The sequence below is a fragment of the Fukomys damarensis genome, unplaced genomic scaffold, assembly GCF_012274545.1.
Source record: "Fukomys damarensis isolate Sample0158 unplaced genomic scaffold, DMR_v1.0_HiC HiC_scaffold_28, whole genome shotgun sequence".
Taxonomy (NCBI): Eukaryota; Metazoa; Chordata; class Mammalia; order Rodentia; family Bathyergidae; genus Fukomys; species Fukomys damarensis.
Window position 1 is genome coordinate 738,215 of NW_022900940.1, and position 27,334 is coordinate 765,548.

At 47.9% G+C, this 27,334-nt stretch overlaps 1 protein-coding gene across 2 annotated transcripts in view; it reads right to left on the reverse strand.

Annotated features, from left to right (window-relative positions):
* Lrig1 (leucine rich repeats and immunoglobulin like domains 1) overlaps positions 1 to 27,334 on the reverse strand; it is a 72,122-nt gene that overhangs the window by 14,008 nt on the left and 30,780 nt on the right. For both annotated transcript variants that reach the window (XM_033757116.1, XM_033757115.1), the window contains exons 3-10: positions 19,315 to 19,452; positions 17,245 to 17,388; positions 15,388 to 15,531; positions 12,122 to 12,265; positions 10,715 to 10,858; positions 8,487 to 8,567; positions 3,560 to 3,631; positions 2,697 to 2,768 (exon numbers count right to left, since the gene is read on the reverse strand). In XM_033757116.1, the coding sequence (XP_033613007.1) occupies positions 2,697 to 2,768; positions 3,560 to 3,631; positions 8,487 to 8,567; positions 10,715 to 10,858; positions 12,122 to 12,265; positions 15,388 to 15,398 (524 nt within the window). In that variant the 5' untranslated portion in view covers positions 15,399 to 15,531; positions 17,245 to 17,388; positions 19,315 to 19,452. The remainder of the gene's footprint in view (positions 1 to 2,696; positions 2,769 to 3,559; positions 3,632 to 8,486; positions 8,568 to 10,714; positions 10,859 to 12,121; positions 12,266 to 15,387; positions 15,532 to 17,244; positions 17,389 to 19,314; positions 19,453 to 27,334) is intronic.

Below are 27,334 nucleotides of genomic sequence, written 5' to 3' on the forward strand. Positions count from 1 at the left end.
GAAGGCTTAGAAATTCCAAATACATCATGTGAGTCAACATCAGCTCCCGTTTCCAGCCACCATTGTCTTGAGACACCAACAAGACAAGCCCAGGGACTGGCTTTGTTTTCTGTTTCACTCTCTGGCCTCCTAATGAGCAGAGAAACTATCAAACTAGCAAATAGCAAGAATGAATGAAATTTAATCCCAGGCTAAGTAAAATCTACTTTTCCCTCCTGTTCCTTATCACTCCCAGATGAGCTGTGTGCATCTTATTAAAATAATTTTGCTATTTTAAAATTACTTTGATAATTTGCTAAAATAATTTTCCTCTTAAAATAATCTTTTCCAAAGATTGAAACAGTTTATCCCAAAGCTTTTAAAATTATATGACTGCATTTTATTTGATGGGCAGCTCAAGTTCTGCTGAGAGACAATGAGAGCAGTCCTGTTGAAGAGCCACTGCAGGTAGCAGAAGGGTAGGCCCCCGAATCACAGGAAAATGGCCTACTGTTTCTCTGCGTATTCGCAGGTGAGCATCTTACATCACAGGAATGAGCTGTAGGTGGTGACTAGTTGGCTGTGCCGGCACTGGGGACTACATCAGCCTGATAAAGAGACAGCTGAAACTCCCTGCCATCAAGAGCACATTTCTGTGTGGTCAAGCAGGATGCTTAGGCATTGTACAGGAAAGCAGAGGACAAAACTAGGCCATCATTGTGACACTTCAGATACTTATATGGGGACAGGGAATGAGCGCAGGAACACACTAGGGAAAACAAATTTGACACCTACCCTTGATCAGAAAGGTCTGGGTCTTATACCCCATTCAGTGTGCCTGCTGGGCTCTACTTAAGGAGCTTTCCCCCTTGGAAAAACCAGACCCTGCAAGACTGGAGGGAAGGTTTTCTAGAGAAAGAGGCAGAGACCAAACGGACAGGAGAGGAACTGAAGCCAGGCAGTAGTGCAGACAGTGACCTCCTGACTCCCCACCCTGCAAGTCAGAGACCAGGCTCAGGCTGAGTGGATAGTGGGGACCAGGATCCACCTTCTCAGCTGCTAACAGGCTCTGCCTTGCATGGCCTCTTCCTCCAGCCATCTCAATACTCCGTAGGCTGACACTGTGTATTTTCATGATTCCAACTCCAAGTGTGTTTCTAATTATTACTTATGGAAAAGTACCCAGAGGATGACTGACTGCACAGGACAACCTGCCCTGATCCAGCGGGGTAAGAGAATGACAAGTGGAATGAGTCCATTTCTCCCCATAGAGCCCAGGCCAGCACAGCTGGGAAACCCAGGCAGGAGACTTGGCTGAGCCTCCAGAACCAGGCAAAAGGAGTTTTTTGTTTTGGTGGGGGGCAGAGGGTATCCAAACTTGTAGAAGGGTCCACTTTCTTCCTAACTAGAAAATGGTCTCATAAGAGCCCCAAAAGGAAAATCTCCTTCCTTCCTTCTCCCCTCTCCAAACGTCCTCATCTCATTTAATCTGACAGTATCTGCAAATTTTAGAGACACAACAGTAAGAAGTATAAGGAAAAAGCTCACCCAACCCCACCATCTTTTACACTCAATATTTCATTCAGCTTGCATTATCATATATCCCTATATCCAGCCTTCTAAAATGGTCTGGAATCACCTGGTCCCACTTCCCTGGAATGGGAGCTATGGAATTGTTTTTTCTATCTTACCCAGATGGGCAGAAGTAGAACGGCTGAGGCCAGAAGAACAGAGCATTCTCTATAGCCGCAAGGCCTCAGTGAGCCTGCTACAAACTCCAGTTCTAAGATCCTAACCCTTCTAAGGAAGGACCTGGCTGCTTCAAGTTTCTTGACAACTGATCACCTTGAAGCAAGTGTTTGAGCACTCCTCTCCCAAAAATGTCACTTATCCACTTCGGTTCTCATCACGGACACTGCACCTGTTTCTCCACTCCTTCTTGCCCTGCCCCAAGGGTCCCCCAGGAGCAGCCTCAGAAATGGAATGAGGCAGGATATAAGGATGATCATCTTTTGGCATCTGTCGTAAGCACCCAAAGCCAGCCCTGGAAGGACTTGATGGTATGGCTGGAACTTACTGGCTGCAAAATGAGTCACACATGGCAAAAGGAAAGGACACTTGGCAGTTGCCACCCGAGTTCTGAGGCTAGCTTCTCTAACTCTTATAACTTTAGAGCCCGTAGCGGCCGTCCAAGACAGCCCCACCACCTCTTAGTACCCAGCCACACCCCTGCCCGGCTCACAGCCCCTCCTGCATGTCCTTCATTTTTAAAAAACCCAAAAGATGCAAACTTGTCTCTGACATAAAAGGGATGATTGATTATCCACTTGATGGAAGAGAGTTTATTTCATGCTACACAGAACAGTGGCTAGCAAACTTTAACCTGCAGGCCTGCTGCAAATTTCACAGCTCACAGCCATGCCCATTTGTCCACGCATTACTGATAGCTGCTTTCTGCTGTAACGACAGAGCTAGCTGAGCAGTCACGGCACAGACCCTATGACCCACAAACTCCAAAGTACTATGTCACTCTTTAAGTAAAAGCTGTCCCCTGTTGAAGAGTAAGTGCCACAGGACAGTTTTTAAACGAAACTCAGCTTCCATCTACCTGTAAGCAATCACAGATAATCCAAAAAGTGAGCATAATGGAATTATGGCATTTCTTATTCTGTAACTCTACTCACATCAATGATGGCCATGAACTCTTAGGTACTTACAGCTCCTTAAGATTCTTCATCTTTACAAAGGCATCCAACTGGATGGACCTAATGGCATTCTCTCCCAGGTTTCTGAAAGAGAACATAGTGACTTGTGCAAAGAAACCCTGGAGTCTTCAAGATGGCCACACATGCTTTAGCTCAGGGGCTTTTTCTGGGATGCTGTGGTTTCACAGGTGAGCCACAGATACTGGCCAGACTCCATGTGATAATTCCACTGAAGGTGACTCTCAGTGCACATATGCTGACACAGCCTGTGGAGCCACTCAGGTCAATCGAGCGCTAGGGGCTGATAGTGGCTGGGGGACACTCCATCAACAGGCACAATATTCCCAGCAGAATCAAGGCTGAATCTGATTCAGAGTGGAAAATAATCTGAAACCACACACTAGAGCCATCCTTCAGAAGCAGCAGAAGTGCCTGGGCTGGCTGTCCGCTCCCTCCCAGGGTCTCAGAAGCAGCCATCCTGGAGGAAAGGCCACAGTCAGGCCTAACATGTGCTCGGCATGGCTGGGCTGCTTTAGTAGGGGTACTAACTGGGCCAAGAAAGCACCCTCGTGGAAGTGGCCATGGAAAAAATGCCTACAAAGCAGCAGGGTGAAGGGATAATGGTGCAGCAGGAGAAAGGGAAGTGCTTATTCAAACACCATCACGTTCATTAGGAGCACAGCAACCCGCCATGTGTTCAGTGACCGTTCTGGTATAGGCAAAATAAAGGGCAAAGTAGAAGCTGACTTATAACAAGAAGGAAGCAGCTGGTGCTTGCAAATAACCTGTTTCTTGATTTACAAAGATGCAATTAATCTGCTAGCAAATTTCCCCAGCAGCCGCCTCTGGCAGGCAAGGTCCAGCAAGGTACTCACAGGTGTTCCAGGCCTTCCAGACCTGAGAATGCTCTCTTAGCCACAGACTTGATCTTGTTTCCAAACAGAGTCCTCCAGTTTCCAAACATCCAGGAACAGAAGAGATCAGGGTCAGGGAGACGGGAGGGTCGATGAAAGAGAACGCACAATTAGAGAGATGCTACCTGGTCAGTCTGTCAGGAAGGGGGAAGCTAACCTGTACTGAGATTATAGGCCTTCCCTTTTCTAAAATGAAATACTTTTCTCTTTATTAGAATTTTGCAGTAATGACAGGCCTGCCCTAGAAAGGCCCATGCTGTGTAAAGTGGAAGTCACCTCATCCAGCCAGGGCTGTCTTTCCACAGACCATCCCAAGGGGATGGGGGTGAGGCTGATCTATTGCCTCACGACAGACATGGGATTGATTACTGTTTAAAAGGAAGCAAAGGGGCTGGGGATTTAGCTCAGTGGTTCCGCCACCTGCCTCATAAGCATAAGGGCCCAAGTTCGATCCCCAGTACCAAAAAACCAAAAAGCAGACAAGGCAATAAAAACTGTGGCACCCACTGAAAACTGCCACCTACTGCTAGATACTGCGTTCTGGGGAGAGTGGTTCCCCAAACAGACAAGAAGACAGGAAAATGGGTGTCCACTGAGATGGCACCCTAGCTCTTTGCACCAGACACACACCCAAGCAGCCAGGATGCAGCTACAGTGAGCTTTGTCCTTGCCCTCAGGGCCTGCAGGCGATGCCTAGTCCTGCAGCTTCTTGAGCAAGGTCCCAGATTATATACAAGGTTCATTCAATCCCAGGCAGTCAGGTCCTCAACCATCAACTGTGCAGATTATCTAACGTCTGTACCCTTGGGTTGTGACCCATGAGAGGCACCTCCTGCATCCAGGCAACTCCAAGAGCAGCCATAACGGTCGCTCTAAAGTCTGCCGCTATAGTATGTGGAGAACATAGTGTTGCTTCCACTCTATTCAGTTGAGACCTTTGGCTAACGTAACAAACCTAACTTCAAACGTGGAATTATAACAGTATATTTTAGTTCCAGAAGCAGACTTCAGTTGAAGATAGGATATGTGGATAAAAAAGAAAATAATGAAATCATAAAAAGATTGTACCCCATTTTCTGTGCATCTCCCACGCCAGTAAAAGCAATGAAATGGCTAAGCCGTTCGTGGGACAGGCAAGTTACAGCAGAAAGAGGTAAAGCTGTGGATTCCACAGCCCCCCACACAGGGAAGCCCCCAGAGCAGTGGTGGTGAAGCTTTTAGAGCTCTCCGTGATAACAAACAGCACACAGCCATAGGTTCACCCCACTGGTCTGAAGTATGCTAGACAGAGGGAATGCAAGCCTCATGTCTCTCTCCCTGCGGTCAGCACAATACAATTATGGTCTCCAGTGAGAATCCAAAGGCCTCTCTCCAATCCTCCTGGCACAGGAATCTGTCTGCCAGAGAGTGACCAGTTACATTGACTCTTTAATGTCCTCAGGTTTCTCTAAAGGGTTTGCTAAGAGGGCTGAATGCCTGAGAATTCTCAGAATCAACAGGTCTGGGACAGAAGCTACCAAGTAACAGGGCACAGCTGTGCAAAGAAAAAAACCTCTAGAGAAAAGCCGTCTGGCTCAGTCCCTTCCTAGGATACAGAATTCTTGATCTAGGATCCCACCAAGAATCAGGGAAAGATATGGACTATAGGCTAGTGCTACCTTCACCCTGCTTAAGACTAGGCTCCAAAAGAAAAGCTCCTCCCTGAAAGGAAAAGTGAACTGTGGAAATTGAAAACAAGAGGGTGCCCGAGCCTCACCCAGCACAGTCTGAGTGGGGCCTAACCACAGCAAATGGCACATAGGGAAGGACCCAGGCCAGAGCCGTCATGTCCAGAGCAGCAACAAGGGTTCCAGGGATGCCTGCTCCACTCGCTCTGGGGGCACCATGGGTCAACTCCTGGGGCAGTCTGACTCGCTTCACCAGAAACCGACTGCATTACTTCAGAGCAGTGCCTGCCCCCACCAGCCCCCAGAAATCATGCTGTTTGCTTGCAGACAAAGCCAGCCCAGTTTCCTGCCTTCTCTGGATGTTCAAGGGCAAGCCAGCCAAAGAACTCTGTGCCTTGACTTTCTGTCAGAGTCAGCCCACACGAATGTGAAAACAATTGCATCCTAAAAGCATTTGCACAGCCTCACAATATGAAACTTATTTTAAAACAAATGAACCAAGAGGACAGAAAACACAGTGGCCTTACTAACTAACTTAGGCTCTTTAGCCACAGAACTAGCAGCAAGTAACAGCTCACAGGGCAGTGAAGCCCAGACGCGCCTGAGGATGCTGCCAACTTCCACACTTACTCAGATCCCTTCAGGCTGTGGCACTGCAGGCTCCAGGTCCTAGTAAAAATGAATGGGGCTGTGCAGTGAAATCTCCTATAAAGTAGATCCAGGGGAAAGCTGGGATTTACTTCATCCATTAAACATTAGTCACACTGACCTCTTTTACAATGCGAGCAGGCTGTTATTTCTAATGGTGACAATAGCAATAAAACAAATTCCCGAATTTGGGGTCAATCATCTTGTTGGTGGATTAAAAGAGGCCCTTACCTTCCCCTGGAAACATCTGGGGTCTTGGGGTAGGGGTAGTACTCAGGCTAGGAGGCTACAATGGTTCTAATAAACAACTGTTGTCTGTCTCACAGCCAGGGCTTCCCATGAAGGGATAGCTGGACTGACCTGAAGCAGAAAGGGAACAAAGGAAGTCACTCCTCGATCCTTTTACACACCTCCTGGCCAGCCCTTCCAGGGCTCCCTATGGCTAAGTGAAAAACAACATGCAGGCCCTGCGGGCAGCACTATGGTGGTCATTGTTCTCATGTCCTTGGGAGAAGCCATGACATGTAACCCCCTCCCCTAGCACGAATCTACTCTCTAGCCCCCACTCTGCCCACTGGCTTTGGAAGCAGCACTCCAGGCAGGAATCCAGAGGCTTTGCTCCAAAGTCCAGGCCTGCACACTTGCTTCACAGATGCCGCATGTACCCCATGCCCATCCCAGGAAAGGAACACAAGGGAGTCCCATGCCAGTCACAAAGGGTTCTCCACTCCCCCTCACGTTGACTGTGCCCTGGTGTGGCAGACACAAAAGAAAGGAAAGGCATAGGCTAAGGCCAGGATCGCCGCTGCCCAAGAACCATCCAAAATGGCTGAGTTTAGCAGCTGGAAAGAGGAAGGGCAAGGCAACACCCATCCAGTAATCACGGAATGAGGCCTCTCGTGCTCTGCTGCCCACTTCTCCCTGCTTCTTGGAAACATCTGTGGCAGGAAGAACCTCAAATCTTTGAGCAGACCCAGAATCTGGGCCTCTCTATCTCCAAAGGCCAGCCCAGGCCAGATCAGACTCAGAGCACCGTGGCCATCCCCACAGCACGGCGGGAAGCAATTATGCTTTGCATTACCACGCTCCCTACTCCCTAGGCCCCCAAGTGAGGCCCAGCCACCTGCATGGCACAACAGAACCTCCTGGCAAGGTGCCCAAGAGACAGGCCGGGAAAAGGGGGAGAAGCTGGTTCCCTTCCCAAACATTTACTTGACTCCTGCACTACTCCCCAGCAGTGGCCTGAAATGGAGCTGCACACCCCATCACATGGAAACCATTTATTTTCCTCATTCTTTGAGGGGGCGGGTTTCTGGGGATCGAACTCAGAACCTTGCGTGTGCGAGGCAGGCAGTGGCACCACTGAGCTAAATTCCCGGCCCTCCTCATCCCTTTTAACATGCAAACTTTCACACACCATCATGACAGGACAGCATCATAGAGTGGCTGTCACAGGCCAACAGCAGTCATCTGATTGTTCCGATCTGTTGTGTTTTGTTTTTTGTAAGCACTGGGGATTGAACCAAGGGCTTTGTGCCTGCTAGAAAGTGTTCTGCCACTGAACTACATCCCCAGCCATGGATTGTCCCAATCTGATTTTCCCTCTAACTCTCCTCTTTTGCCATTATATAACCCAGGTGGATTATTTCAAATCTAAGTTACAGGCTTCATACCATTTTTTTCCATTCAAGATATAACCATGATATCATTACACTTAAACCACTAACTGCTTATTTCAACATAGTAAGGGATTCTTGTTAATGTCACAACTTTCCAAATATTGGGGGTCTTGGTCCTCCCTCTTTCAGACACCTACAAGACACTGATTCATGGGGCTGGGTAGAGCTTGATTTTAGGGATGAGAACACACAGCACTTCCGACATGCCATCCAAACAGGAGATGCTCAAGAACAAACAATCCTCAGTGCCAAAACAGCTAATTCTCAGTACCCACCTAGGACAAAAGTGTCAAAACTCACAGGTTTCAAAGCCATCTGTCCTCTTAACTCTAAAAGCAGCTGCATAATCCAGCCTGCCCTTGCCCATCAGATATTTCCCTCAGACACACAAGTAAGCACACAAACACACACACAGAGCAACTGGCAGACTGCAGACGATGAGGGGACAAAAACAGGCCGAACATGAAGCACAGAGCAGCTACTGCTGCTGCCCTTGTTAACGATTCTTGCTATTTCAGATTACAATTAACAACAACAACAATGAATACTGACAGTTACTCAAGACATTCTACAAAATTTCTAGAAACTGAGGAAGATGACAAAGACTCTAGTTTGTGTAAAGGACAGTAAAAATTAACTTGTTTTCACATGAGCTATGAAATGGGCCTGAGAGAAAATTCCTAGGGCAACAAACCCTACGTGTGTAGGCCCCCAAAACCCAAGACCCCCTACTGTGACTCAGGGTTGGGTCTCCCACATTTGTCCTCGGTATCTTCTCCCCACAGCAGCAGATCTTAGCAGCGCTGCTCTCTATTGGGAGTCCAGGACAGACAGGCACAGGGGAGCTGCCAAAGTAGCTACCCATACCAAAATGGCATGCTGGGAAATACTCACAGCTTGCTGAGGTTGTCCAGCCCAGCAAAGGCACCACTGGTATCTTCTATTGTGCCTGAAATCTCATTGTGGTCCAGATCCCTGGAGAGAAGATAGTCCATGAGCTCAGCATCCACTGAAGCACATGGAGACCACCTCACATCCAGGCTCCCATGTGGATGTGCACCCTAGGAGCCCACCATCACAGGTCCCAAGAGTGGTCCTAGGAGGAAGCCCTGCTTTACATGCTCTTCAGGGCAGCCTGGCTTTCTTAGCCTCCCAACAAAGCTGACTCACACTTCAGATACTAAGTTCACTCCAGCCTCAGCTGCTCCTTCCCAGGCAGCTCACACCACACCTTGGGGAAGAAAAACAGTGCAGAGAACACCAGGGAGGCCCATCTGTCTTCTGCCCCCGTGGAATTACATCTGGCCCTGGCATGGAATAGCAGCCCAAAGGGTTTCTTCAGTTTCCTGTGTCCTCTCACCTCAACCAGAGTCCCTTTCTTTTCTTTACTTGGCTATGAATCTTTGAAAGGCATACGGAGGACACAGGGCAGCAAAGAAAAAGCCCTGGCCTGGGCTGCTCCACAACTGCCCAGTGGTCTGATGCCACAGCCCATCTTCTCATAAGGCCTGCACAGTGCTGGACTCTGGGCCAATGAGGACATGTGGGTGCTAACTCAGCCATGTGACCCACTCGTCAGGGTGGAGAGACGAGGCCAATAACTCAGGCCAACTCCTCCAACGATGCAAGTCCCAAGGCCAATTAGTCAGCCTCCTCCTCAGCAACAAGGGCAGTCAGAGTTGAGACACCACACCTGGAGGCCGGGCCAATGTTCTCCTGGTTCCAACTTCCCATGAGGCACTCGGTTCCTACATATCCCTCTTCTGAGCCTACCTAGACACAGAGAATAGGAAAGGACCCTGCTCTTGGCTCTGAGAGGACGCTACCATGGGAGGGAGCTCTGACTGAAGGCCGAGAGGCTTGCTGCAGCTTACATTTCACAGCAGGAGGCTCAAAGAGCAAGTGTGCTTTTGGAAGGGACTTCTATTATCTTTTGCCTAAACAACCTGTCTCTCTACTCCGGGCCCTGGCTTCTCTTAAGCCTGCTCAACTTGACCCCTTCCAGCAGTGTCATTTAGACCATGTAAAGGCTGGAGAGCTGACCTCAGCTCACTGGCTTAGTGTCAGGCTTTTACCCTCCCTGCAATGACACCACACTGAAGCCTACTCTACCAGGTGCAGTTCCTCCATCCCACTGCACAGGCCTCTCTGCACAGAGCTGTTCTCAGCCACTGCACTCACTACCACTGTCTAAAGAAAACTACTGGGGGCTTTATGCTAACAGTTGCTTGGAAACTCTGAGAAAACCACATCCTATAGCAATTTCTGGGAACTCCATCTAATCAGACACTTAAAGGAACAAGGTTTTATTACCTCTGCTTTTTAAAGTAACCTCCTGTTAAGGGACAAGGATTTTGTTTTCCAACCCTCTGGGAAATGAAGCATCCTGGACACTAAGCTCACTGGAGAAATGCTAGGGATGAAGTGTAGTATTTCACTGGCTTGGAGAAAAAGATATACAGGACTTCAAAATGGAAGTCGGATCACACCCAGAAGGCTTGAGGCCGCTGTCCTTCAGGGAGCTGCAGGAGCCCTGCACTAAGGCTTTCCCAGCAAGACCCCAGCATCCTACCAAGTATAATTTGAAAACTACTGCATTGAGAATTAGTTACACTTCAAAGAGCCATCACCCCTCTGCAGGCACAGTCCTTGTGGAATGAGTTTTCTGATCAAGCAGTTCTCGTTCAGTTAATCATATAGAGGTCTGAGCTGGGCGTAATGGTACACACCCATGATCCTAACAGTCTGCAAGGCTGAAGCAGGTGGATTCCAAGTTTGAGCCCAACCTGGGCAACTTAGCAATGTAGACTTTCAAAAAATAGAAAAGGGCTAAGGATTATACCTCAGCATGAAGACCACGGGGTTCAATCCTCAGTGCTGCAATAAATGAATGAAAAATAAAAAGTGCTAGAGATGTGGCTCAGAGAGAAAGTCCTGGGTTTAGTCCCTGGTACCAGAAAAAAAACTTTTTAAAATTGTGACTGGGCACACATAACAGGCCAGCTGTGGGTCCAGTTCTGACTTGAAGCCATGAGAATGGAATGAAACAAAGCCACTGATTTACTACGTTCTGCTCCCCCCAGGGCCCCTTCATCCTGTCACCGCAATAGTGAGGGCCGTACAGGACACGCAGGTTCCTGAGCTCCTTGAAGGCGCCTTCGGCGATGTGGCTGATGGCATTGTGGCTGAGCCGCAGGACGCTCAGGCTGCTCAGCTCGGCCAGGCTCTCTTCGTCCAGACGTGTGAGATTGTTGAAGGACAGAATCCTGAGGAAGGAGGAAGAAGGCAAATGCTACTACTGGGCCCAGGGTTTGCACTCCCTCTCCTAACAATGGGCTGCCACTGGCCTGGTAGCAATGGGAAGAGGATGCAGGTGTACACACAGGAATCCTGATGGTGAAAGTGGCCATGAAGCTCGATTCCAACAGGGCCCAGCATCTGCATCACCCAGAAGCCAGTGAGTTCACATGAGGTCATACACTACGAGAACCCTCAAGGCTCCAACTCTTCAGCTATGGCCACAGCTGGTCCTGATGCGGGCTATGAAAGACCTCCCTTGGCAGACACCTGACACAAAGACCTGATTCTAGGGCGTTCTAGTCTACAGCAAGGGAACCCTAGCTACACAGTCTCTGCATTGGCCAGCAGAGGGCACCATGAGCCACAGCCCAGGACCCCACACTGAGTGACCCCCACCCTGGGGGACCCCACACCAGGGCTTCCCCCTTATCTGAATGATACCCAAAGCACTGGGGCTACTGTCACTTCCATGGTAAGGAGGACACGGAACATGCCCCTCAGGTCAATAAACCTTCCTCTATGAACTCCTGCAACTCTGACGCATCCCTGGGTTGGCATTCTAGTGATCACCTATGGCTGAAATAGGAAATTTGGGCTGAAGTCAAAAGAAAAGAAAAAGGACAGAGAAGGCTGCTGGGTTTTTTTTAAGGTGGCAGGGAGCAACATTCTTTCCCTCCTAGAGAAGTAAGTCATGGTGTTCTATCAATCACAAAAACATGGCAACAGATCAAAATCACATTCTCATCGGCAATTAAAGACTTTAGCATAAAGGAGAGGTGGGAAAGCAATTGTCAATCGGTCTCTGAAGTTACCTGGCTATGGGGCCAACTTCCAGAATTGATCAAGGCACTCTGAAGGCCTTCAGTTCCTCTAAAAGGCACAGAAATCAACTTCGTAGTCTGCCAGAGAAGCCCAAGAAAGCCTTGGGGACTGAGGCTCCCTGTAGGGACTGAGATGCTACTCCTGAAGCCCCTGCTAATCCCAAAGCAGAAGGAGATGGGGGACATCAAAGGGATTTACAGCTCAGAGCACCGACAGTCCCACCCTGGGCCTAGGTGCTCTGGTCATCCGTCTTTGCTCGAGCACAGGATGACGGACAGGACTGCTGCCTCACCCCACCCAGTCCACCATCCTGAGGGAAAGGCCAGGCCCACAGCTCTCTGCACTCTGGAGGGCGGCCTCCAGGCACTGTCTCCGAATGGTCACAAACCAAAGCCAAGGACACTCACAGCTCGTGCAGCTTTTGACAGAAGCTCCAACCATCACGGTGAATGCGAGAGATGGCATTGTTGCTGAGGTGCAGCTGGTGCAGGGCCGTGAGGCCGTACAGGGAGCCGCTGTTTACCTCCACCAGGCTGTTGTACTCCAGGTGCCTGCAATGACAATCACACGCAAGATGGAGAGGGGCTGCCATTCACTCATCCGATGGATGGAACACAGAAAGCCCCTCTCTATCAGACACTGGTCAGTGCCAAGGACCGAGCCATACAGAAGTGTGCCACCCAGTGCGAGTACACACAGGGACGGGAGACGAGAAAGCAGTTGGAAATGACCAGGCGGCCTCCAGAAGTAGAGGGGACAAGGGCAAGCTCCCTAGAAGAGACATTTTACCAAAGGATTAAGTGAACCAAGCAACAAATGGGCAGAGGAGTTCTCTATGAAAGGAGAGGAAGACGAAAAAAAAGGAAGCAGCCCACCTGATTCAGAAAGAAAATGAAGTTGAGAAAAGCCACATAACCTAATATTCCCCACCTTATCAAGAAATAATGAGGCCAGAAGTGATTTAAACCTATCTGGCTAACAAAATTCAGGACTCTGGACCATTCAGGGGACCTAGCTTTAGCTCCAAGGTCAGACAATTTGGATTTACAGTGGTGCCTTGGTTCACAAACTTAATTCTTCCCATGATTCTGGTGGGAACAAATCCTAATTTTGCTACTTTGATAGCTTAATGAACAGGAACTTCTAAGAAATGGAGACATCTAAGAGGATCAATGTGATAGGACCATAGCAGAAAAAAATAAGAAAATATACATCAGGATGTTTAGCACAGTGCTGAGGACTTGACTCTCAACAACTGTAAGTAAATAAATACAGACACACTCTGGACTCTGCCTTAGGATGGCTCAACTTACAGCATTTCCACTTCATGATAGCTGAAAGCAATACATGCAACAGAAACCACAGGTGGGATTCTGAATGTGGCCCACTTCCTGGGCTAGTGCCGTGTGACATGATACTTTCTTGCAGGCCGGGCAATGGGAGAGTTGCAGCTCCCACAGCCAGCCCCATGATCACGAGAGGAAACCTCCAGTACTTGATGCTCAGCGAGGATGTTCCACAGACTGGGTGTATCAAACACATTTTCAATTTACAATCTTTTCGAATTCCAATGTGTTCGTGGAGATGGGACCTATCACAGGTCCAGGTGTGTCCTGATGCTATCACCTCCTTCCTCAACATACATAGCACATCCTTCCCCAGGATCCCTGCATCCCAGAAAATGGATATCTTTAACGAAAGTCACTAATTCAAATTTTGTTCCATATTCAATATTACAAGCGATCTAAACAACCAAGGTTTACTTTTTGTCATCCTTCCATCACTGCTCAAAATGGAAGAACTTACTTTATTAACAACCTCTAAGGCCACTCACCATCCTCAATTTGTACTAATGTGCTCAACGTAAAACATCACACTGTTTTCCTCTGAGAATTCTCTTAATCTCTGTCCATCTAGCACATGATCAACTGGATTTCAGATTCTAAAAGATGCCGCTCAAAAAGGCTGGTGCTTCTGAGCACAGGGAAGCCCACCATCCAGTAGACAGCCCTCGGGTTCTGCTTTTGGTTTTAGTTACCAAGATAACAGCGAATATAAAAGCTGAGAGACAGACTGGAAGGTAGCAGGGACAGCGGAGAGTTGAACTATAAAAGCATGAAATCTCAAGGTGAAAAGGAAAGACAGTGATACAAGTGCGTTAACCTGGAAGCAGACAGCAGCAAACCCGGAACAGGAAACTACAAAGAGGAGACCTGGAAGCAGCTGATGCTTGGAAAACCTGGGTAAAACAAACTGTATCTGTTGTTGTCGCTCTGTGGCAGGGAGGCATCTCTTAATATTTTATTTTTATTAAGACATGTAGTATATGGGGCCAGAGATTTAGCTCAGCAGTTCGGTGGCCTGCCTTGCAAGCGCAAGGACCGGCATTCAATCCCCGGTACCAAAAAAAAAAAAAGACATGTAGTATGGGCCAGGCGTGGTAGTGCACACCTGTAACCCCAGCACTCGGGAGGCTGAGGCAGGAGGATCGCTGTGAGTTCAAGACCAGCCAGGGCTACATAGTGAGTTCCAGGTCAGTCTCACAACATAGTGAGACCCTGTCTCAAAAAACAAACAAAAAAAAGACATGTAGTATGTATCATCATGCAGTACATAATGATCACATCCACTGTGGAAAGCTGATACCTGCACGTAATGTATCTTAATTTTTTAACACCTCTTGCCCCTTCCTCCCTCCCTATTGTGCACATCTGGCTACAGGGACTACTCCCTTGCTAAGAGCCACACATCTGCACTAGGCATCTCCCCTAGCTCACAAGGCAGAAGAAATCAATCTCCTAGGATGAACGACACATTTTTGGCCCACCTGCACTTCATGTAAAAAAAAAAAGACATGTAGTATGGGCCAGGCGTGGTAGTACACACCTGTAACCCCAGCACTCGGGAGGCTGAGGCAGGAGGATCGCTGTGAGTTCAAGACCAGCCAGGGCTACATAGTGAGTTCCAGGTCAGTCTCACAACATAGTGAGACCCTGTCTCAAAAAACAAACAAAAAAAAGACATGTAGTATGTATCATCATGCAGTACATAATGATCACATCCACTGTGGAAAGCTGATACCTGCACGTAATGTATCTTAATTTTTTAACACCTCTTGCCCCTTCCTCCCTCCCTATTGTGCACATCTGGCTACAGGGACTACTCCCTTGCTAAGAGCCACACATCTGCACTAGGCATCTCCCCTAGCTCACAAGGCAGAAGAAATCAATCTCCTAGGATGAACGACACATTTTTGGCCCACCTGCACTTCATGAAAAGACTGTACGGGCCCAAATGGGGAGAGAAGGAACTTCCTGTAAAGTGGGAGTAGAGAGGCTGTGGGGAGGGAGTTTTCTCTGCAGACTGGGTTCACTGAAGAAGAGAGGGTGAATAGTGGAAGGGTTGCCTCCTCCACCTTACCTGGCCTAATGCACTGAAATCTTCTCCAGGTGAGTTTCCTACTCAGCCAGAAAAGTGCCCTCAGGTGTGGCCCAATCCAAAAAGATCAATTTGGAGTCCAAATAAAGGCGGGGTTCCGAGTCCAGCAGGGGTGGTTCTTACACCCAATGTTCAGATGGATACATGTGCAGGGAACACGTGTGTGCACACACACACACACACACACACACACACACACACACCCAACCCGCACCCTTGCTCTCCCCATACTTACAGCACATGCATCTTGGACAGCCCCCAGAAGGCACCATCCGTCAGCCTGCTGATGTTGTTCCGCTGAAGCTTCAGCACCTCCAAGCTGTCGAGCCCCTGGAAGGTGAGGCCCTCGATGAGCCGAATCCGATTCCGACTGAGGTCCCTTAAGACATAAAGCTAAAGGGGTCAGAGCATCCAGTGTGCACATCTCACCCACGACCATTCCCTGGCAGGCCTGACTGGGGTTTCCAGTCAATGGGGAAATGGCAGCATAGGGATACCAAGGAGCCAGACTGTTCAACAGGAGCCCCACTCGTCCTCATCCAGCACGCTGCTGCTGCTGCCTGGGACTACTGAGGACAGAACAGCACACAGAGCTGCCCACAGCCAGCTGAGCTAGCTTGGGGCACACTGAACCATGAGTGCTGAGTGATTCCTGCTCAGGGGTACAGGTGTCATTTGTGCTTCTGCAGCCCAGACATGGGCATGACTCAGGAGGTAGCCTGTTTAGGTGAGGCCTCTGAGCTCAGCAGTAGAAATCCATACCAGATGCTTCAACCCAGGAAAATCCTAACCACTGGTTATCGATGGCAGTCATGCTTTCCAATGGGGGCACCTGACAGGACCTCCACATACAGAGAGAAGTTACTGCCTATGGAGGTAGGGAGGGGCTGACTGTAGCACTTGGCTCCTAGCCCTGGTGTAACAGCCTCGGCTGACCAAAAGATGCCAGGAATCTGTGTGGGCTGTACCCATTAGCAAATCTGGAGCAAGGGAAGAGAGAACCCAGGGCTGACCAGAAGGCCCTGGGTTTTCCCAAAATACTTCCACAGCTCCTAGTGACCCTGCCTCCCCCGCAGCTCCCTTCGCGTCAATGAAACCTGCTCCACAGACTGAGAAGAGTTAGGTCCAGATTCCCAGCCAGGGAGGGAAAGATGGGGGCCCCGTCCTTTCACCAGGTGGACCTTCAACAAGTGTTCTGTCCCATGTAAACCAAATTCCCCAAACCAGTTTATTTTCCTGAAATAGACTCTCTATAGACAAGGAGTAGGGGGAAGAGGAAAGAAAGAAGAGAAACCCAATACTTTCTCTAGCACCTAGGTAGCAGATGATAATCTGATGGGAGGAATAAAAGTCCTTCCTTATGTTTTGGTTAATGAAGTTTTCCTTGAATCTAAAATCCCATGCCATCCTGGCGGGACAATTGGCTTTTGTCATTGAAAAGCTATGTAAATCATTTTAAGGGAAGAAAATTAACTACCTTGTAAGATTTAGAAGACAGATGAAGGCAACAACCATCTCTCACTGACTACCTCTAGCTATATAAAGTTCCTGACAAACTGTCCAAGAAGTGTCAGACACACTCGTGCTCAAGGTACAGATTTTGTGGGTACTTTTAAAAATGACACTAAAAGGCTGGCCAGGGTGGTGCACACCTGTAATCCCAGCACTTGGGAGGCTAAGGCAGGAGGATCGTCATGAGTTAAAGGCCAATGTGCACTACAAAGTGAGATCCTGACTCAAAAACAAAAAATGACACTAAAACTTCCGAGACAAATAAGAAACTGAACACAGCATTAACCATCATCAACTAACCAGCAGGATCCTTCATTTCATTTTGTCGAATGTCAGCAAGGACAAGCACATACAGACACAGTGTATCTTTTTCCTCAGTAATCTAAGGCAGCCCACCAGCACCAGACCCAGCTCTTAATTTGCTTTTATTAGGTGTTACCAGAGAGCCATTAAAGATAGTTTATGTAGAGCTTCAATGAAGCGGGGCGAGGAAGGGGTTATATTTGGTCCAGGGACCTTAGGGAAAATGTAGTCCCATAAAGTTTGCTACCTTAATTAAAGTGCAGGTTTTGGTACTCACAGTTGTGTCAGCCTTGGTAACTTGAATGCTTTTACAGGAAGCTGGGTAATTCTGTTTTTGCTCAGACGAAGAGTAAGCAGCGACCGTGACAGACCATCAAATGCTCCCGACTCCAGGGTGCTGATGCGGTTGCTTGCCAGATTGCTGGAACGATTCAGGACAGCAGATATAGTGCAGCAGGAGGCCTCCTTCATTCTGCTCCAGACACCGGACCCAGCTGGGTGTGAGCTGAGAAGGCCCACTAAGGCACACCCAGAGGAACAAGTTTCTGATGAGACATTTGTCATCACAAGGCTCTGAAGCCTGTCCTAACTCCCAGGTGGGGAACCAGACAAACAAGTGGCAGGACTGTCCAACACGGGCCTCCAGGCGAGTCTTGTTTCAGCCACAGCACACTGTACTTCAAGCCAGTCGGCCCAAGAAGGTGGGACTGACAGTCACACACCTCGCCCAAACCCTCTCACGCAGCCTGGCCCCCTGCAGGACTCCTTCCTCAACCCTGCTATCCCAGGCTAATGAGAAGCCTAGGAAGAAGAAAGAAAATTAAGAAGCAAGGTCAGTCCTGACCTGGGGAAGGAGCCTTTGTGAAATGGGTCTCAGTGTATGACTTACATAACAAGTACACATAAAACAGTTAAGATAACATTAAATGCTTCAAAGAAACACTCTCATGAAAGAGAGCTGCGCCAAGTACTCAAGAAAATAAGCCGTACTTTCTCATGGTGCCTACAGGTTAGATATGTCCAGAGTGCCTCCCATGACCACAAAGAGAAGACAGGCACTGCCGTGAACAGCAGAGATGTTTATGCATCTCACTGTGTGGAAATTATATCAAGTAATAAAAAAAGAAGGAATAATATGGCACTCCTCTGAGAAGCTAGTCCTAACATCTTTGTTACTGTCATTCCCAAACAAAGGCTGGGTGCTTCCGGCCTATGTGAAAAGGAAAAAGACTGGAATGAAACTTCCACTATGGGGTGAAGGGACACGGCACCTGCAGTCACTCCGTCAGGCAGAAGCCCAGGACAGGGCACATGAAGATTCTCAGCAAATGAGGTTGGACTGTTTGTCCCAACACTCCAGATTACAGAAGCACAGTCTGTGTGATGAAGATATGCCAGCCTCCGGCTGCTGAAATAGAAAATCCCTCCCACTTTTGTGCAGGGAAAGAAGGCCACTGCAATTCGGGTTAGCTGCTGGTGGTTTCTTTGTCCCAAACAACAAGTGTCAGGTGGCAGCTGGATGCCTTTTAAAAGCCCCCACTTAGGACTTAACGAAAGTCAAGGCCTATTCCCAATTCTGGCACCTTGATGCAAGCCAAAGAAAAAAATTGCTCCTCTCCTCCAAGTCGCAGAAAATTCATGTGCTAAACCTGATTTGTCCTGAAAAAATGGGTCATGATGACCTCTCAACACGAGCTCCAAAATTACTCGCTGCTCACTGGAAAACTTCTCTTTATAGGTGTTCAGATTCTTCTCCAAAGAACCATTTTCCTACCAACAAGTATATATTATTTAGGTTTTAATATTTTTACTCCTACTTCTACTGCACATGAGATGGGGTGTTAAGATGGGTAAAAGGAAAACAAGGAAATCTAAAAGGTCCTGAGAACCCACAGAGCAAAGTAACTGCCCTCCCACCATAAACTGAATGCCTAGTTCTAATGGTACATGCCATTAAAAGATCAGCAATGTCAAGTCCAAAGAGGTCTCCCTCCAACCTCTGTCTGACACTCGAGTTTTCTCACCAAGTTTATCAAGGAGGTAGCCCAAAACATGGAACCAAAACACACTTTATGATGCATTCTTGGACAGGCTAATTAAGGACCCTGCCTGCCTCAGCTTGCCAGTGTCTGCAATGTCAGAGAATGCTAGAAGACTTGGAAATGCTCTACAAATGGAGCTCTTGCTCTCTGCCCTACTGGGGAAAACCAAAGCCTGTGTTGTTCTCCTCACTGGCTCAGCCAAGTGGGGCTCAGAAGCAAAGGAAGCCCCTCTCCCCCGCCCCAAGGTGAGACCTGGGTGGAAGGAAGGCCATCAGCTGGCTGGAAAGGAGAGAAGAGGCACTCACAGCTCTCTTATTTGTAGGCCGTGTGGAAAGCAGGTGCTCCGGACCTCTGTGACATTGTTCGAACTCAGATCCAACACTTTCACGGACAGGTATGCCTTCAGGTGACTCCCCTCCAGGCTTCGAATCTTATTGTGCTGCCTGAAACAAGGGGAGGTAAGTGGAGCATTTCACTTCTGCAAATAACTACAAGAAAATAAAACTATGCTCTCCTCCACTATTTTTACTGGTTGCTTTGCTTTCTAATAAAAATTACAGTTCAGTGGAACTCAATATGTGATCTCCTGTTAAGTTACTGTCTGTTAGCTAGGTGCTAGAGCGAGTGCTGGATTTTATGTCTGGGACAGGCTCTCTGCCAGAGTACTGACTCAGAAGCTCTGCCCAGGGGCAGGAGCAAAGGTGGTATTTAAGACCACTTGAGACCAGAGTGACATGCCCAGCATCCACTCATAAACCCACCATGAAGGATGAATTGGTGTAACCAGCCAGCGCCAACCCAGCTCCCATCTAAACTCTTTGGAACCCAGACCAGGGCAGTACTTTTCAGGGCTGGAGGCATCAGGGCCCACTGGTCAGTCTGATCCAACTTAAGACACTGTTTCACAACCCTCATTTTACACACAGCTCACATTAACGGTGCCAGCCATGAACACAGACACAGGAGATGATAATGATATGATAATGATGGCAAAATCCTGACAATGAAGCTCACTAGGTGTAACCAGAATAAACTCCTCACCTCTATACTCTTAATGACTTTGTGCCTCAGTTTGTGCATCTGAAACATGGGGCCACAACCTGTTATTCTTCCAGGTGTGTGCAACCTGCAGCTGAGGGCTGGGGATGCCTGGCTTGCGGGGGCCACGCTGAATGAAAAGAAATTATCTTGGGCCATGTACAAAATAGAATATGATTTATATATAAGTAACAAAATCTCCTTTATTTTTTAATATTTTTATTATAATACAAGTGTGTCCAACCCATGGGCCACAGGTCAGATGCGCCTGAGTGGATATCCAAGCCGAACCCACACTGAAGCATCCGTCCAACATGAGGTCAGACCTCACACCATAGCTTATGTGGACCTCTAACTCTCTGTCAAGCCCACAATCTAACCAAGCACCCAGCAGGTATTAATGAGGAAAGTGGTAATGAGTGCCGATCCAAGTGGGTGCAGGCCTGCTGTGCAATTAGCTCTGTCTGGCATTCAAATCACTGAGGCTCTGACTCCAATGGTGGACACCTAAGAGTGTGGTAAGGCAGCACTAGCGCCATGGGCTCCAGACACACATTCAGGCCCATTCTTAGGAAACAGGGCTGCTCTCTAGCAATCAGAACATTCTGGAACACAAATCAAGCAAGCCAGGCACCACTTACGAAATGGCATCTCCTTTAAATAAACACTTGACCAAATCACTTCCAAGAGGCATCAACATGGACCTTATTCCCAGAAGCTCTGTACTTCTCCCTGATCCCTCTGCTTCCATCAGTCTCCAGGCCCTCAACCCAAAACTCCACTTACAAGGGCAAAACTCTGCCCACAGAGAACCCCTAGAATGGAAGGTCCCTCCCCACAGCTACTTTCTTTGAGTCTTTAACTTCTTTAATAAAGACAGTCTCTTCAGTTTTCTGATGCTAAAAGAAAAAGAAAAGAAAATCCTAATTATGTAGGTATGGGAAGAAAAAGAACAAGAAATGCAGGCAAGAGGGCTGAGCCTTACTCTGGAACCCTAAATATAGTCCCAAAAAGCCAGGAAAAGAGGACCTGGGACCAGGCTCCTTCACCCAAAGGTGCACAAAGATGGGCCTGGCATGCCAAGGATTTGGTTGTGAGAGCCCTGGCACATCTCACACCTCCCTAGCCCTCTCCTCTCCCCCACATCGCCTCCTCAACTCCTCGGGTCTTTTACCTTTCTCTTCTCTGTCAGTCTCTTTATTCACAGACTCAAATACACTCTGGGCCTCTATTCTGCACAAAGGAAGCTAAGTCTCTTTCATACACTGGGAGATGTTCCCCATCTGGCGGAAGGGAGAGTCGTGGATACAGGAAACAATAGTGCTAGGACTGAAGGAGCATGGGGGCCGTACTTTATTCTGCCAGGAAGAAGCTGCTGGGACAGATGTCTGTGACCAGGATGCTGTAGTGAGGAGAAACCAGGCAGGGGAGGCCTCCCCGGAGGCCAGGTGAAGGGGCAAAAATCTGGAGGTGGGCACAGAAAATAGTAGGAAGGCTGCAGATTACAGCTGGGGAGCATCCATCGGTGATCCTAATCCTCTAGTCCAGACCTCTGCAGAAGGGAGCCAGGCTAGTAGGCCACTGGCTATACCCACCGTCCTTACTCTCACGAACTATTCCCAGCCCAGAGAAATCCTGTTAATAAAAATCAGTGGGCAGGGAGCTCATGGAATAGGAGCCATTTACAAATCCAATAACTGATGAGAGGCTCACCTTCAGAATACAGTCACCTCCGTGTCTGCAAGTTCTACCTCTGAGGATTAAACCAAGTACAGAGAGAAAATATTCAGAAAAAAATGCATCTGTACTGAACATACACAAACATTTTTGTCATTATGCCCTATATAATACAGTACAACAATTATTTATATAGCATTTATACTGTATTAGATATTAAAAGTAATTTAGAGATGATTGAAAGTATATGGGAGGGTGAAAATGGGTTACATGCAAATACGATGTCATTTTGGAGAAGGGACCTGAACACCTATGGATGAAGTCTATATAAATAACCCTGACAACTCAACAACAGAAAATAAATATTCTAATTTAAAAATGGGCAATGTTCTGGGCATTTGACTCAATGGTGCTGCTGCCTGCCTCACAAGCACAAGGTCCCGAGTTCGACTCTGCTATCAAAGGTGGGGGGGGCAAAGGACCTGAGTGGATGCTTCTCTAAAGGTCTACAAATGGTCAACAAGCACATGGAAAGATCAGTGTTCACCAAGGAAATACTATGCTATCATCTCATACCCATCAAAGGAAAACAAGTAGCAAGTATGGGCGAGGGGTCTGGAGGAACAGAAACGTGTCCACTGTTGGAAGATGTGTAAAATGGGGGTGAGGCTGCTGAACAAAATAGTAAAATGACTCCTCATAAATTCAACACCAACTCACAATGTGATCCAGCAATTCTACCTTTTAGAAACTGTCAGATCTCTGTGAAGATAAACGTTTAATGTATTCACATTTTAAAACATAAATAGGCCCTTACAGTACATGTTAGAGTTTGCTTTTCTTCCCCCTTCCTTTATTAGTACATGTCCGTGAAGATAAACACACTCATCATGCCGAGCTCCACTTAACAGCACTGAAAAGAAATGAAGCAGGTCTCGAGAAGACACTTGTACACCATGTTCCCGGAAGCATTAAAGACACTGTTCCAAAGGTACAGTAGCCGAGATGCCGGCCCCCAGTGGATGGGTACACGCAGTGTACACACCACGGGGTACGACTCAGCCTTGTAGAGAGGAGGCCTTGCCGTGAGCTGCTGAAACAACTAAGACCCTTAAGCACACGCTGCTAAGTGAAATAAGCCAGTCAGAACCACAAACACCACACAATCCCATTTATTTGTGGCATCTGCAACAGTTAACTTCACTGAAGCAGAAAGTGGAAAGGCAGCTGCCGAAGAGTGGGGAGGAGGACAATGAAGATTGTTGTTGAACGACCAGAGCTGTAGTTTCGCAAGATGGAAAAAGTTCTGAGATCAGCTGTACAATGTGAATATACTGAACACTACTGAACTTTACAGTTAAATTTTATGTTATGTGTACTTTACCACAATTTAAAAATAAAACAAAACACAAGACAGTTTACAGGACTTTTCCGCCTAAAATGAGTGCTGACTCCTGTGGCTCACTTCGGAGTAAGGCCCTCCAGTGCTCTCAGGCCCAAGTCGCCTGCCACACACCTGCCTAGCCTCCCACTCTTCCACTTCCTATGACCCCCAGACATGCTGGGCCTCAGGACTGCACTGCTCGAATGCTGTTCTCCCTGAAATTCACCAGTCTCAAACACTCACATATTTCCTGTCTTTATTCAAATGTCTAGAACCACAGTGCACACACACACACACACTCTTTCTACTCCCTTGCTTGCTTATTTTTCTTAGGAGCACGAGTTATCATCTAGCATACTTAGTAATTACCTGCTTCTAGTATAACAACCTTCTCTCCTACTGTAATGTGGCAGCAGGAAGGGGGAAAGGTCTGTCTGCTTTGTTCACTGCTGTTTCCAGCCACTGAAAGAACATGAGGCATGGAGTGGATGCTCAACAACTATTTGTTGAGTAAATCACAAAGGGTGAATACAGGCTGAATTTGGAAAAGCTGAGGGTAGCACACATGTGGGACTCAATCAGGCAATCTCAGGAACGCCAGGAAGGAAGACTGCAAAACATAAAGTATACATCACAGCAGCTACAGAGAACCCCAGGGCTCCAACACCACATCCCCAGCTGCTGAGGACACAATTACCACCATCTGTCCCAGGGTAGGTCTCTACGCCCTAATTGCAGCCAAGACCCAGATCAAACCTTCTTAGACTTCCTGTGTCCAACAGAGCTGACTTGGAAGCTCTATGCTCCTGCCAAACCCGGCAAGCCTTCCCCTGCATGGCAAGAACCACGCTGCTTAGCTGTCTGAAAACCCCAGCAACTCTGCCCAAGGCCAGGGAGGGTGTCCTGTTCTGGAACATGGCAGCACATGGTGGAATACGAGCTGTGGGCACTGCCCCACCCAAGTCACACTCCAGGCGCACCACTCACAGGTGTGAATCTGGAAGGGTGTGAAGTTCCTAGGCCCTGTGGGCTGACAAGACCTGGCATGTAGCAGTGCGACAATAACATAAGTTCCTGTTTCCATCAGTCACATGTATACCCTCAGGACCGAGCTGAGGATCTAATTTATAGGGGGCAGTCTGCAAAGTCAACGTATAAATAAATGAATGGAAGAAAATAGGCTGGCTCCCCTCTCAGGAGCCAAGGCCTTTGAGCTCTCACTCTGAGTTTCACTCGTGAAATACACCTGCCCCAGCTACAAGAAGTTAAACCCGGATATGGGGACAATGGGCTGACATGAGAAGCCACACTTCAAACTGGGTCCCAGGCGGCAACTTCTGCAGGCCTCAGAGTGGCTTAAGACCCGAAGGAGCCCCATTGGATAGATGACTTCTTCTTATTCCCAGTCAAGCTTCTGTCTGCGACTTGGGAGCGCCAGCCCCACTCCCACCGTCCCAGGTGTACACAACGCATAGAAGGCACCTCCTTCCAAGCCTTCCTCCAGACAGGCTTGAGGAAGCAGTAGCATTCAAACCCCCACGTGGAACCCTCCCTACCTCACTGAGAAGATCAGGCAGACTCAAGCCAGCATTCAACTTTTTGAAACAGTTCATTTTTTAAATGCCATATACAAACACAGGTGGTCTTCACATCAGTCACTTAACATAACCAACTGTCTGGTTCCCAAAAAGGTCCATGCACATTTTCTTAACCTCCCAATCCAGCTCCAAGTGCTCTTCAACAATCGCTGACCAATTTCCAAATGTCTATCATGTATGTGTTGGGCCCTGTGTGACACAGCAATAAAATCACATGGCAATGCAGAGAGCCAGGTACTGTTATCATCTCTACTTAGACGGCTGGAAAAACGAGGGCCCAGGGAATTACTGGAACTGACCCAAAGTCACCCAGATGGGGAAGCAAGAGGCGCTGAAATGCAAAACCAGGGGACCGTGACTCCTTCTCAGCCCACCTAAGAGGTTTTCCCGACAGAATCTTAAGGGCATGACTCCAGATCACAACCATAAACCTTCAGCAAAGCTGGGTTAGATATGAACACTAGCTATTTCTGTTATTTTTTTTTTTTCCTTCGGTACCAGGGATCAAACTCAGGCCCTTTTGCACTTGCAAGGCAGGCAGGTGGTGCCACTGAGCTAAAGCTATTTCTTGCTCATCTCAGACTCTACTTCCTGGGGTCCTGGATGAGCAGCAGGTGTACACTGTCCAATACCGAGATGGAACCACAGTTCTGACTCTTCATGTTCTGCATGGGAAGAAGAAAATGGTTCCCTTGAGGTTACTGCTTCAGACCTGCATGAGTGCAGGACCCTGAGTCCCTCCAGTCCCAGGGTAGGTTCAGCTGCAAAGAGACCCATGGATATTTAAGAGAGGGGTGAAGACAGTGCAAGATGAAGGACAGTGCTGTGTTAAGAACGCTTCTTACTGGCTTCATCAAAGGAACACTAACAAGACTAGAGACTCTGTATGATGGGGCATGGGAAAAGTGTGCAGCAGCCTTTGGCCACAGGGCGCTGCCTCTGTCCGAGTGTCAGCTTACTGCTCAGCCTGTGCTCTGGGCCAGCAGAATTTAGTACAGCAGAAGTCTATTAAACCCACACCTGTTTAAAACTTCAAAAATAAACTCAGTCTTCCAAGGTGGACAGCAGGCAAGGTAAGCTCTCCTTGCTTGGCTACATTTTCAGAGCCAATATGAAACAGATGGAGGCATCTGAAACTCACACTTAAAATTCTTTATCATAAGTGACTGCTGCACTATGGTTCTGTGAAAGCCTCATTTATAAGGTATTCCCAGTAGTAGTGGGAAAGATCTCACATCACAGATAAACAACCAGGAAGAAAGGGTGAGAAGGGTCAACTAGATACATTTTGTTTCCTGAAATTATGAACCTACAGTGTACACCAAGGACCAGCAAACTTACTCTATAACATGCCCAATGATGAGTATTTTAAGTTTCCTGAGTCATATGGTCCCTATCAGACTAATCAACGCTGGTGTCACAGTGCCAAAGCAGCCGTGGACCCTATGTAAATGATCAGTGTGGTTGAATTCCTCTACAATTTTAACTTACAAAAATAAGCAGTGGGCCCGGATTTGCTAGTCCTATTAATAGCATGGCAACCACCATTGGTTTAGACGGAGATCCAGATTCTAATTGTAGCCCTCTGCAATTTTGGAAGTGAAGATAAATCACTGTTTCTCTTTCTGACTTAACCATCTGCAACATGGGGCTACATATTTCTTACCGGAGAGAGAGAAAGAAACAAACCCTCCCATTCTCTCTTTAGTGCCCCATGTCCGGCATCGCTAATCACAATCTTTTCCCCCAATGTATTTTTTACCAAAAAGTGAAACAGAACCCAAGTGTACACTGTTATGCTCCTACAAGATGATCCAGGTTACTTCCTGGAGCCCGTAGAGATAGACAGGCCAACAGGATCATCCCACAGAACACAGAGACCCACACACTGCACACTGTCCTCGTTTCAGTTCTGCTGATTCTTCTGAAACCACACTGAAGCCAGCCTGCTAGGCAGCCCCACCGCCTAGACTGGGTGACCTCTTATCTCTTCCAAACTATTAATAGTGATTGTCCACTCCAAAAATAACTACTCTTTCATCATTTTACTTACTTAACAAGGTAGCAAAATCCAAGTTACAGCTCTCTGCTTTGCCAGGACCTCTGGCTAAAACATATACACACACAATCCAGCCCTGGAACGGGGAACACCTCTTTAACATACTTGCCACACCCTCCACTTCCATCCCTGCTTGTCACCATCCCCACAGTGACCCTGGCAGATGTCGTTAATCACAAACCCTGACACTCGGGTGCCTGCAGCACTTTGTTCTTCACAGTGCTGCTCCACAGCTCCAAGGCTCTGCATCACAGCATATAACTCACTGCCCATCCAGGCACTCAAAAGTTTGATCAAAATTGTTGAAAGGCTGGATATAGTGGCGCTTATCTGTAATCTCAGCTACGTGGGAAGCTTAGGCAGGAGGATTCCAAGTTGGAGGCCAGCCTGGGCAACTTAGTGAGACTAAAATAAAAAGGGCTGGGCAGCTGGGCATGGTGGCCACACAGCAGTAATCTCAGCACTTGGGAGGCAGAGGCAGGAGGATCACTGTGAATATGATGACTGCCTGGGCTACACAGTGAGTTCAGTGCTGGTCTGAATTACATAGCAAGACTGTCTCAAAGGGG